Consider the following 13,789-nt stretch of genomic DNA (forward strand, 5'->3'; position numbering starts at 1 on the left):
TGTCCGAATGTCCTTTCCCAGCGCCCCTCTGTGCGGAGGTTCCCCTAGGCCTTTCCGCCTCTCCCTGTATTGGGGGGGGGGGTGGTAAACCTGTATTCTTAGCGGGGGCGGGACTCGAGGTCTCGCTCCTGGCTGTGGGAGGCGGCGGGATTTCAGATTCTCGCGAGAGTGGAAGGAGCGCGGCCGACGATTGGCTGCTGGGGCAATGGGGCGGGGTTGCTCGGTTGCTGTGATACTGCCGTCGCTCCGGGACGGGTCGCGGAGGAGGTAAATCGGCTCCAACGGGCCCTGGGGAGCGGCCGCCTCGGGTGAGACCGCGGGGCCGGGTCTCCAGCCGCTGCCCGCGTTGGGGGCCCGTCTCCCGGTAGGGCGGAACCCCGCGCTCCTGTCTGGCGCTCAGCCGCCATGGGGAGAATCGGGGACCGGAGCCGACGCTTCCCGTGACCCTCCCGGGAGGGAGCCGCCCCGCAGCGGCCGCCTCTAGTGCCCCCCCCCCCAGCGCTGCCCTAGTGTCGTTCCCCCCCCTCCTCTATCCCTAGTGCCCCCCCAGCGCCGCCTCTTACTGCTCCTAGTGCCATCTCCTACTGCGCCCCCCAAGAGCGCCGCCCCGAGTGCCCCCCCCAACAGCGCCGCCTCTAGTGCCCCCTGCGCTGTCCTGGGGCCCCCCATCCACCTGCTCCATCCCTGGTGCCCCCAGCACTGCCTCCTAGTGTCCTGCATCCACCTGCTCCATCCCTGGTGCCCCCAGCACTGCCTCCTAGTGTCCTGCATCCACCTGCTCCATCCCTGGTGCCCCCAGCACTGCCTCCTAGTGTCCTGCATCCACCTGCTCCATCCCTGGTGCCCCCCAGTGCCACCTCCTAATGTCCCCCAGCCCTGCCTAGTGACGACCTCCACTAGCTCCATCCCTAGTGTCCTCCAGTGCCACCCCTAGTGCCCGCACCCACCAGCTCCATCCCTAGAGCCCCCAGCACTACCTGTAGAAGCCCCTGTCCCTTGCCCCTCTCTAGTACCTCTCAGTGACACCCCTGGTGCTCCCTAACAGTCTCCATAGCCCAACCACCCCTCGTACTCCTCCAGTGCCCACCCCTAGTACTCCTCACAACTAGGGTTGCCGATTTTGGTTTGAAATATTCCTGGAGATTTCATCACATGACATAATCTTTAATTAAAGATGAATCTTCAATTCTTGGAGACTCCAGGCCAATCCTGGGGGGTTGGCAACCCTGCCCCCAGCCCCTGTGTCACTCCTTGTACTCTTTAACAATCCCCACTGCCCCTAGTGCCACCCCAGTACCCCCAAAGCTCCCAGCACTACCCCAGTACCCCCTTGAATTCTCCCCACACTCCCAGTACCAGCCCATATTCCCCCCCACAGCCCAAGTATCCCATCTTCCCCAGTGCCACCCCTAGTACCTCCCTACAGCCCCTGTGTCACTCCTAGGACTTCTTAACAGCCCCTAATGCCCCCCATACCACCTCAGTATCCCCAGTGCCACCTTATATTCCTCTCACACCTCCAGTGCCACCCCATATGCCCCCAGATCCCTAGAACCCCATCTTCCCCAGTGCTACCCCAGTATCCCCTAACAGTTCCCATAGCCTATCCACACTTATATCCTCCACAGTCCCCCAGTGCCATCCTGTATTCCCCCACATATCACAGTGCCACCTGTAAACCCCCCCCCACAACACTAGCACCCAATACCCCCATCCTCCCTGTGCCACCCTGGCTACCCACCCATCCTCCTAGTAGCCCCAATGTAATCCGCACAACCTACAGAGCCACCCCTTATACTTCCTGCTGCTCCCTGTATTCCCCCCACATTCCTTGTGCTGCACCTTAAACTCCCCACCCACTTGAGTATTTCTAGTATTCCCACGGTGCTCCCTAGATACCCAGTACTCCCCGCAGCATCACACATTATTTATACTTCCTATATACGCTAGTACCACCTTATATCTGCTACATGTTCCTCATACCCTCAGCTGTCCAACACCCTCCATTCCTTTCCCAGCATACAACAAGCTCCCTTAGTAATGTAAAGGATTAGAAATGTAGTGGAGGGCGTCACTAATAAAGGATCAGTTCTAATTAAAGGACATGAGCATCATATGTTTCTTTCCAGAGAGAAGTTTAAAATAAATAGAAAATGGCAAGCAATCACAAGCCACCCACAGCTCGTCCTGCTTCAAGAGGAGGAATTGGGCTGACAACCAGGCCTTCTTCATCCTTGTTACGGACTCCAGCAGTAGCCAGAGTGGGAACAGGGGTGTGTTAAAGTGATTTAATATGTTTGTTTTGAATGTTTAGATTTTATCCTGATGTTTCTGTTATGAAGAATTGGGTGCCAGTAGTAACTGTAATTGAAGGTAGCCGTTTGAATTCTTTTTTGGTACTTCATATTTCTTTCTTCATTCCAAGAAGATTTGTCTATTGTATGTTAAAAGGAGGTGGGTTGGAAACTGTTATTGCCATATATTGGATGAAATATATCTTTTAGAGTTACTAGTAGAAAAAGCAAAAAGATCTGGTTTGTTAGAGATGTGTCCTGTCACCCTTCGTCGGTTGCCTTCCCCTATGATTTTGTTCATGTCATGGGAGTAATTTACACTGGGTCTTCAGATTGCCTCTGGTCCTTTTATTCTGGTATGGCATGCAAAGGCCAAGTAAAGGTCAAACCCATAGTACTTAAAGATTACTGGATCTACAAGCTTAGTGCCTCCCACATCTGGTATCCGCAAAGGAGCAAAATGCATTTTGCAGAAGTCCTAAGGCATCTGCTGATGCACTTTGGGACTAGAATAAACAGGGCTGGACTTTTGCTTTCACAGTACAATCCAGTTTCACAGTACAATCCAATTCCCTAACAGTCTCTCCTCTCCAGCCAAACTAGAGACATTTGTTTGGAGGAGCAACAAATTGTTCTTCCTTAATTTATGCACTTTTTGGTAGCCAGTAGGTTGCTTTTAGCCTACACCTCTGTTGAAGTAGGAGATTTTAATAAAAAGTAGGTGATTTCAATAAAGAGAAGCATTATATGTGAGGCCTGAGCATGAGACTTGTATGTTTTTCTCCACACATAAGTAGAAACCTGAGCTTTATGGAAGTTTTTGGACAGGAAAATCTTGCTTTTCCTGACAATTAAAATAATAGTCTCACTGAACAGATTTTTTAAATCTAATGGGGGGGGTGTGGGGGAGGGAGAGTGTTATTGGAACTAACTGCTAAAAGATAACCACATAGCATGATAAACAAAACAGTAGGAATTCAGTTTACACTATCATTTGGGCAGAGGTCAAACCTGAGGAAGAAAAAGAACATCAAGAATGCAAAAACAATAGCCTTGAGTCTCAAAAACAAATATAGAGAGATGTATGTGCTCGAGGTTTTGATTTGATACTATACTATTTAGATTTACTTCTAAAATATTTGGTATAAATTATCACCTGCAAGAAAAATACCGCTAAAGATCTAGTGTACTAAGTAAAATACATATGTTAGTTTCTAATTGTTAGAACAATCCAGACAAGCTTTTAAATGTTCCTCTTAACAACTGCATAAATATAAGAACTGGTTTATTATTCTATTGTCTTTGTCTAGATGCCCCCTGGTACATCACGGCCTGGTACTCGTGGTGGTCTCCTAGGTACTGGAGGGGTGTTGTCATCTCACATTAAAGTTGCAGACCGTCCAGTGACACAACAAGGGTTAAGTGGAATGAAAACTGGGGTGAAAGGTATTTTAATATATGAAGAATTCTCATCTTAATACAGGAAGATTTTTTTAACACTCTCAATGAATCAGTACAATTTTGGGGAAACTGGATGGCAGAGGATATTTTGTGGCTCTAGTAACTCTAGTGTGGGACAGAAACTTGAAATTTAGCACTGATAGTCACTAGGTCAGACATGTGCCTTTTAGAGTCCTTGGGCAGATTTGGCAGAATGTATAGGGGTTTAAAAATGCGTCTTGCACATTATTTGAATAACAGCCTTACTATAGTCTGTTCATATCATGCAAGCATAAGTGAATTAGTTGAATAGAATATTCTGTCTGGGTGGGTGTGTATGGAATCTTAGCCTTGTCTCATTCCATAAAAAGTTTGATGTTCATGTGGAATTTGGAGCTTTGCGTGATCTATATGATCTACTAATGCTCGTATTGAATGAGGCAAGGGGGCAAATAAACCAGCCTCCTGAGTACACATCTTGTGCAAGACAGAGGGTCTTACAACTGTCTAGAAAATAGTTTCATGTTATTGAATGTCTGTGTTTTATCATTTTTCTCTTAGCATAGTTTCCGTGTGGAATATTTGTAGTTTTTAGAAAGAAAATTAAGGTTGCAAAGTGAAGCCCTCAAAAATCTGCTTCTTGTGCTAGTGCTTTATTATATGCTCTAGTTACGCAAACATGTATTTTGTGTATTGAATGAGGCAGGGTTACAGAGTGAATCAATGGGTCATCATGTGATTCCATCTCTCCTTTTAGGATAAATTCTTTTTTCAGTTACCACAGTGAAAATTCAGAGTGAATCATTAAGGCTCATGGACCTACTCTAAATTTACATTGCTGTAATTGAGAACAAATTTTGGCCCTCAAGGAACAGGGTGAATGGCATATAGTGATTAAGGCCTTGGTCCGAGGACTTAGAAAATGTATTGTATCTTGAGTTTGATTATACTTCCTTATTTACAACCATAGAAAGATTTAGTTGATAAAGATCGTGACACCTTTAACTCAAAAGAAAAAATTCTGATTGCAAAGTCAAAAGTTTCTTATCTGTGTATAAGTAGATTTTACAAGTTCAGAGAAGATATGTATCTTTAAGATCTCTTTTATAACTTCAGATTATTTTTATGACTCTTTATGAATCGTAACAATAAGATTTCCCCAAATTTGTGAAGAGTCAGAATAAGGGACACAGGGTAACAATTTAAATGGGAATCCTAAAGCATTTCAAAACACACAGAAGTGAGTCAAATGTCTAACTCAAATATTTGTGTAAGACTAAAGCAAATTCATTAAATGATTCAGATTTCATATTATTCTCTGTAGTTTTCAGGTTATGATTGAGTAGACTGTTATGCATAGAAAGGAACTCCAGTAAGAGACTTCATACTTTCACCCTGATCTTGCAAAATGTTAATTTTATTCTCCAGTTATTTTGTAGACTGTTCTACATTGTCTACCTTCTTTTCTAATACCCCAATTTTAGAACGCACTAAATCACCACTAGCCTCAAATAAGTCACATTTTGACTTGAGGACATGAATCACAGAAAGTGTGGAAGTTAGTGAGGTATCTGAAATGTTTTTCAAGGAAGAGTAATAAGGAGTGAACTGAACAAATTACACTGTAAGGAACTACAACTAATAGGGATTAGGGAAGGGAGAGACACACTAATGAGTCCCTCCTTCTACTATCTTTGCTTTTAGAAAACTCAGAAGTAGCAGACTTCTCTATGCCTGAACACTGCTTATAGTATTCACATCTCTTGGGAGACATTTGAAAAAAATAATATTAAAAGAAGAAGGCATAGATTGAGTCTCCTTCAAGCACTGCAGAACAATATTTAAATACTTTACTATACAACAAATGTTTATACAGTTGTAATCACATTGAACTCACCCACAATTGGACTATGGTTTGATGTCAGAAATACAGCTCCAGAGTGAGGGGACTTCAGATGTCCTTCTTCGAGATAGTGGGTTACAACTAGAACTGTTGGTTTTAATTCCAGGGTGTTCAGTTTAGGTCCCAAAATTCCTTTCACGGCTGTCATAGAATCATAGACTACCAGGGTTGGAAGGGACCTCAGGAGGTCATTTAATCCAACCCCCATGCTCAAAGCAGGACCAATCCCCAACTAAATCATCCCAGCCAGGGCTTTGTCAAGCCTGACCTTAAAAACTTCTAAGGAAGGAAATTCCACCACCTCCCTAGGTAACGCATTCCAGTGTTTCACCACCCTCCTAGTGAAAAAGTTTTTCCTAATATCCAACCTAAACCTCCCCCACTGCAACTTGAGACCATTACTCCTCGTTCCGTCATCAGCTACCACTGAGAACAGTCTAGATCCATCCTCTTTGGAACCCCCTTTCAAGTAGTTGAAAGCAGCTATCAAATCCCCCCTCATTCTTCTCTTCCGCAGACTAAACAATCCCAGTTCCCTCAGCCTCTCCTCATAAGTCATGTGTTCCAATCCCCTAATCATTTTTGTTGCCCTCCGCTGGACGTTTTCCAATTTTTCCACATCCTTCTTGTAGTGTGGGGCTCAAAACTGGACACAGTACTCCAGATGAGGCTTCACCAGTGTCGAATAGAGGGGAACGATCATGTCCCTCGATCTGCTGGCAATGCCCCTACTTATACATCCCAAAATGCCATTGGCCTTCTTGGCAACAAGGGCACACTGTTGACTCATATCCAGCTACTCGTCCACTGTAACCCCCAGGTCCTTTTCTGCAGAACTGCTGCCTAGCCATTCGGTCCCTAGTCTGTAGCGATGCATGGGATTCTTCTGTCCTAAGTGCAGGACTCTGCACTTGTCCTTGTTGAACCTCATCAGATTTCTTTTGGCCCAATCCTCTAATATGTCTAGGGCCCTCTGTATCCTATCCCTACTCTCCAGCATATCTACCTCTCCTCCCAATTTAGTGTCATCTGCAAACTTGCTGAGGGTGCAATCCACACCATCCTCCAGATCATTTATGAAGATATTGAACAAAACCGGCCCCAGGACCGACCCTTGGGGCACTCCGCTTGATACCGGCTGCCAACTAGACATGGAGCCATTGATCACTACCTGTTGAGCCTGACAATCTAGCCAACTTTCTATCCACCTTATAGCCCATTCATCCAGCCCATACTTCTTTAACTTGCTGGCAAGAATACTGTGAGAGACTGTGTCAAAAGCTTTGCTAAAGTCAAGGAACAACACGTCCACCGCTTTCCCCTCATCCACAGAGCCAGTTATCTCGTCATAGAAGGCAATTATATTAGTCAGGCATGACTTGCCCTTGGTGAATCCATGCTGACTGTTCTTGATCACTTTCCTCTCCTCTAAGTGCTTCAGAATTGATTCCTTGAGGACCTGCTCCATGATTTTTCCAGGGACTGAGGTCAGGCTGACTGGCCCTGTGGTTCCCAGGATCCTCCTCCTTCCCTTTTTTAAAGATGGGCACTACATTAGATTTTTTCCAGTCATCCGGGACTTCCCCCGATCACCATGAGTTTTCAAAGATAATGGCCAATGGCTCTGCAATCACATTCGCCAACTCCTTTAGCACTCTCAGATGCAGCGCATCCAGCCCCATGGATTTGTGCTCATCCAGCTTTTCTAAATAGTCCCAAACCACTTTTTTCTCCACAGAGGACTGGTCACCTCCTCCCCATGCTGTGCTGCCCAATGCAGTAGTCTGGGAGCTGACCTTGTTCGTGAAGACAGAGACAAAAAAAGCATTGAGTACATTAGCTTTTTCCACATCCTTTGTCACTAGGTTGCCTCCCTCATTCAGTAAGGGGCCCACACTTTCCTTGACTTTCTTCTTGTTGCTAACATACCTGAAGAAACCCTTCTTGTTACTCTTAACATCTCTTGCTAGCTGCAACTCCAGGTGTGATTTGGCTTTCCTGATTTCACTCGTGCATGCCCGAGCAATATTTTTATACTCTTCCCTGGTCATTTGTCCAATCTTCCACTTCTTGTAAGCTTCTTTTTTGTGTTTAAGATCAGCAAGGATTTCACCGTGAAGCCAAGCTGGTCGCCTGCCATATTTACTGTTCTTTCTACACATTGGGATGGTTTGTCCCTGTAACCTCAATAAGGTTTCTTTAAAATACAGCCAGCTCTCCTGGACTCCTTTCCCCCTCATGTTATTCTCCCAGGGGATCCTGCCCATCAGTTCCCTGAGGGAGTCAAAGTCTGCTTTTCTGAAGTCCAGGGTGCGTATTTGCTGCTCTCCTTTCTTCCCTGTCCTCTCAAAGACTCCAATTTAGCTATGCCCACTAAGCATTGGGAACAGCTGAGGGACAAGATGGGGTGAATAGGAACTATTGGCAACTCATAATGTCTAAGGCTGGTTCTATACCAGCCCAGACCCCAGCATTGTTTAGAGGTCCTTTATACTATGTCTTGTGGCTATGGCTCCAAGGAGGTTGGTACATCAACCAATGATTTCTGGGACACAACAGTCTATGACCATGCTACCAAAATATCCCCTATGTTGGAGGTGGCTTGGAGTTGGTGAAAGTCCCATTGGCTGGATCAGCTGTCTTTACAGTCCATTTGCAATATGGGGCCATATTGTAGAAGAGAATCTATCCTAAAATCACTGCTGAGCAGGTGAAAAACAAAGGAAGGTATATAGCAGCTAGACTTACAGTAGATTGTCACCCAGAGAGAGCCCGCTGATTCATATGTCACCGCTTTATGCTGTGCGGAGAATCTGTTTCTTTATGTGCTGTGATGTTTAGCCTGTAGAACTGGGAGAGAGCATGTGATGCACCTCAAGGTGATTTCAGCTTTATACAAAGAGTGAAAAGAGATGTAGCGCAGGGCAGGGAGAACCTGTTTTTTAAAGGACTTATTCAGCCTGATGGCATGGCTGGGGTGGTACAAACCGCAAGAAAAGTCAGTCAGAGCGCGGGAGGCTGGAGCAGCATCGAGGAACCAAATCTAAACGATAGACGAGGCTAGATCAGCAGTGGAGCTGAATGTGAAATTCAAGGCTTAGCTGAGGTGGAGAGTGTAAGAAAAACAAAGTGGGGTTGAAACTCTGTCCTTGAATTTAGTGTTTCTATGATGCTTTTTAACTTTTATGTCTTTATTTTTAATATGTGCTTGGTTTTGGTAGAGAACACACATAGGGCAAATTACAGCAGGTTTTATAAATCCTCCATCTCTTTTTAGGATGAAGTCACCTTCCTGCAAGATTCATCTCAGAAACTTTCAGTTGCTTAAGTAATCTAAATCCCCACCAAAGCCTAACATGTATCTCTGATTTCATCTGTATTGGTTGAATAAAAGCTGTATGAGGACATTCTGAAGGTGCTCGTTCTCTGTTTGGAGTATAACTTCAGCTCGTCCTTTGTGAACTTAATTTGTCTCATTAAAACACATTATCTTCTAATAAAATGTTACTTGTTCTCCTTTGTTAGGTCCTCAGAGACAGATTATGGATAAATCCTATTATCTTGGACTGCTTAGGTATGTTAGTGACAACACTTTCAAGCTGTAGCATAGTTAATGTCTTCTCCCTCCCCACACCCATATCAAGGAATAAAATACAACATCATAAATCTAGTAATAGCCATACTTATTAGTGTGGATTAGGTTGGCTTGTTCACTTATGTTGAAATTCTCCCTGTTATAAGGCTTTTTGGGATGAGGAGGGCCTTTGTAGATCCTCTATCCTGGGGTACATTTCGCCCTTAATTCCAAGAATAAATTTGCTAAATTAACATTTTTCATTATTGCCCAAGTATCTTATAAAACACTTTGTCATGTTCAGTAAAATTTCTGTGTTGGATGGGCACTCCTAAATCATATCCTCTTACCTTTAGAGGCTACCCATGTTGTGAAACTGTTGTGGGATTGTTCTACTGGAACAACTGAACAATTCTACTTTACACTTACACCAAAGAGGAGAAAATACTCTAAATTTAAATAAAATGAACTTTTTATGCTATCCGAGTTCAGTACTTTATAACTGTTTAAGAGTTTATCCAAGATAGAACCCCTTTTTAAATTTCTTTAGCTGATCCTAGAGCTGTTTGAGACAATCTGTAATACAAGAGAGATGGCTTGAATACATATACATTTATAATCTAGTATTAGCTTTATCCTACAGTATTTTAGTTGTACATTTTAAGCATACAAGTAACTTTTTATATTTCTTTTCTATAGAAGCAAAATAAGTGAACTCGCAACAGAAATAAATAAACTTCAGAAAGAAATAGAAATGTATAACCAGGAGAATTCTGTCTATCTGTCATATGAAAAGAGGTGAGTCATGTTGAAGTTAATGCAATGTTAGCATACCCAAGTGCCTTGTCAGGACCTTGTCTTTTGTTATATCAGACTTGCATATCAATACCGTGCAACCTAGAAAACGATAAAAATGAATACTTGTTCTGATTTTGTTTTGCTGTATAAAACACTTAATCTCATAAAATTGAATTTTTGTTCTTTATCTAGGGCAGAGACTTTAGCTGGTGAAATCAAAGAATTTCAAGGTCAACTAGCGGACTACAATATGGTATGCTGTTGTTAGCTGTTTCACACTAGATTTTCCCCCCATTGCTTTTGCATGGTGCACATACTGGTTTTAACTTAGTATTTTTTTTGTATGACGTTTCTCCATTAGAAAGATTTACTGTTTAAAACTGCTTTAATTCACTTATTAAAAAGGAAACAAATGCTTGCATAGTTGTCATAAGGATATGTACACCCACACATACATTTTAGTCATTTTATGGTTAGACGCAACCTCCCCCAACAATATCAGATTTGATGTTTATTACAGTATGTCATTTGAAAAAATAATTTCACTTGGCTTTTCAGTGAATTCTCTGATTATTTGATCAATGACCTCAATGATAATTTGGGAGTTGTTGATATAACATCATAAGTACAGCCATACTGAATGAGACCAGTTATCCATTTAGCCCAGTATCCCGTCTTCAGACAGTGGCCAGTGCCAGATGCTTCAGAGGAATGAGCAGAATAAGGCAATTCGAGTGATCCATTTCCTGTCATCTAATCTCAGCTTCCGGCATTTGGAGATTTACGGACACCTGGAGCATGGGGTTCTGTCCGTGACTATCTTGGCTAATAGCCATTGATGGACCTATCCTCCATTAACTTATCTATTCTTTTTGAACCCAGAATTCTTCACAACATCTCTTGGCAACAAGTTTCACATGTTGACTCTGTTGTTTGAAGAAATACTTCCTTTTGTTTGTTTTAAACCTGCTGCCTATTAATTTTATTGGGTGACCCTGGTTCTTGGGTTATGTTCTTGTACACTATTCATGATTTTATAGACCTCTCTCATAGTCATCTCCCCCTTAGTCATCTCTTTTCTAAGTTTAACGGTCCCAGTCTTTTTAATCTCTCCTCATATGGAAGGTATTCCATACCTCTCATCATTTGTGTTGACCTTCTGTGTCCTTTTCCAATTCTAATATATCTTTTGAGGTGGAGTGACCAGAACTACACACAGTATTCAAGGTATGGGCATACCATGGATTTATATAGTGGCATTATGATATTTTCTGTCTTATTATCTGTCCCTTTCCTAATGGTTCCTAACATTCTGTTTGCTTTTTTTGACTGCTGCTGCACATTAAGCATGTTTTCAGAGAACTGTTCATGATGACCCAAGATCTCTTTCTTGAGTGGTAACGGCTACTTAAGATCCCCTAATTTTGTACGTACGGTTGGGATTATGTTTTCCAATGTGCATTACTTAGCATTTATCAACATTGAATTTCATCTGCCATTTTGTCACCCAGTCATTCAGTTTTGTAAGATACCTTTGTAAGATACCTTGTAACTCTTTGCAATCTGATTTGGACTTAACTATCTTGAGTAATTTTGTATCATTTATATATTGTGCCATCTCACTGTTCACCCCCTTTTCCAGATTATTTATGAATATGTTGAACAGCACTGGTGCTGAGACAGATTGTTAGGGGAACCCGCTGTTTACCGCTTTCCATTGTGATAACTACACATTTATTTGACCCTTTGTTTCCTGACTTTTAATTAGTTACTGATCAATGGGAAGACCTCTCTTATCCCATGCTTGCTTATTTTGCTTAAGAGCCTTTGGTGAGGAACCTTGTTGAAGACTTATGAAAGTCCTATTACACCATTGTCCACATTCTTGTTGACACCCTTAATAGTTCTATTAGATTTGTGAGACATGATTTCCCTTTCCAAAAGCCATATTGGTTCTTCACCAACATATTATGCTTATTTTTGAATCTGATAGTTCTGAGCTTTCATGTAGGTTCAACCAGTTTGCCTGGTGCTGAAGTTAGGTTTACTGCCCTGTAATTGTCAGGATCACCTCTGGAGCCTTTCTTAAAAGTTGGCATTACATTAGCTATTCTCCAGTCATCTGGTTCAGAGATTGATTTAAGTGATAGGTTACATACCACAGTTAGTAGTTCTGCAGTTATATATTTGATTTCCTTAGGAATTCTTGGGTGAATTCCATCTCTGTCAGTTTAATTTATCAATTTGTTCCAAAACTTTCTCTGTTGACACCTCAATCTCGGACAGTTCCTCATATTTGTCACTTGAAAGGAATGGCTCAGTTGTGGGACTCTTCCTCACATCCTCTGCAGTGAAGACTGATGCAAAGAATTCACTTAGCTTCTCTTCAATGGCTGTGTTTTCCTTGAGTGCTCCTTCAGCACGTCAGTCGTTCAGTGGCCCCACTGTTTGTTTGGCAAGCTTCCTGCTTCTGATGTTTTTGTTTTGTTTTGTTTTAATTGCCGTTACTTTTTTGTCTTTAGTTAGTGTCTCTTCAAATTCTTTCTTGGCCTGGCTTATACTTTTACACTTGACTTGCCAGAATTTATGCTCCGTTCTATTTTCCTTACTAGGATTTGATTTTGAATTTTTAAATGATGCCTTTTTGCTTCTAAATGCCTCTTTTACTCTGGTGTTTAACCATGGTGGCATTTTTTTTTTTTTTTTGGTCCTCTGACTATTTTTTTTTATTTGGAGTATATATTTAGTTTAAACCTTTATTATGGTGTTTTTAAATAGTCTCTGTAGTTTGCAGGCATTTCACTCCTGTGACTGTTCCTTTTAATTTCCCTCATTTTTGTTTAGTTCCCCTTTTTGAAGTTACATGCTACTGTGGTGGGTTTCTTTGTCTTTTTTGCCCAACAAGGATGTTACATTTCATTACATTATGGTTTCTATTACCAAGCAGTTCAGCTATATTCCCCCGTTGCACCAGATTACTGCTTACGACTAAATCACGAGTTGCTTCTTCCCCTTGTGGGATCCAGGACAAGCTGCTCCAAGAAGCAATAATTTATGGTGTCTAGAAATATTCTCTCTGCATGCCTTCCTGAGATGACATGTATCCAGTGAATATGGAGATAATTCCCCCACTACCTCCTTTGTCATTCCTATACATTTTGTACACTGATTTTTAGGGTCCCATAGATTGTCTTCTTTCCACCAAGTTCTTGTGATGCCTGCTATATCAATAGCCCCATTTAATGCCAGGCACTCCACTTCACCCATCTTAGTATTTAGACTTCCCACATTTGTGTATAAGAACTTGTACATTTTGTCAATATTCAGTTGCTTGCTTTTATATGTTATATTTAAATGTGATCTCTTATTCTTTACTGTTCCTGACTAGCTCCTACCTGTACTTTACCAACTTCTTTTCTATCCTCTTTACTTGGATGTGGAGGTCCCCCTTTAATAAATTCATCCCTAAGGGATGTCTCTACCCAAACTGTGTTCCTCTGCACCTGTCAGCTTTCCCCCAACCCTTATCTAAAAACAAAAACAAAATCCTCTAAACCTGTCTAATTTTACATGTCAGCGCTCTGGTTCCTTACATCTGGTCACCTCTACGCTGATACCTCCACTACTAAATGCTACAGCGTTATCTCTTTATGGATCTAGAAATTTTTAGCAATATTCTACAACTTTATTGTACATGTGCATCACAATATTGTGACTTTAAAAGGATTCTGTTAAGTTGCCTAGACCTGAAATGTTAGTTACTTTAAAATCATTCCAATG

General features: G+C 42.3%; 1 protein-coding gene across 3 annotated transcripts in view; it reads left to right on the plus strand.

The window, feature by feature from the left end:
• The first annotated feature begins 208 nt into the window (after positions 1-208).
• Positions 209-13,789, plus strand: part of IFT74 (intraflagellar transport 74) — a 61,744-nt gene continuing 48,163 nt past the window's right edge. The window contains exons 1-6 of one of the 3 annotated variants that reach the window (XM_084629568.1): positions 209-267; positions 2,130-2,273; positions 3,605-3,740; positions 9,163-9,211; positions 9,911-10,009; positions 10,202-10,262. In XM_084629568.1, coding sequence (XP_084485694.1) covers positions 2,154-2,273; positions 3,605-3,740; positions 9,163-9,211; positions 9,911-10,009; positions 10,202-10,262 — 465 coding nt within the window. In that variant the 5' untranslated portion in view covers positions 209-267; positions 2,130-2,153. Of the gene's footprint in view, positions 365-2,129; positions 2,274-3,604; positions 3,741-9,162; positions 9,212-9,910; positions 10,010-10,201; positions 10,263-13,789 lie in introns of all 3 variants that reach the window. The other 2 variants (XM_084629569.1, XM_084629570.1) reach the window with 2 other exon arrangements.

The sequence above is a fragment of the Lepidochelys olivacea genome (assembly GCF_965140295.1).
Source record: "Lepidochelys olivacea isolate rLepOli2 genome assembly, chromosome: 5".
NCBI classification, from domain to species: Eukaryota; Metazoa; Chordata; order Testudines; family Cheloniidae; genus Lepidochelys; species Lepidochelys olivacea.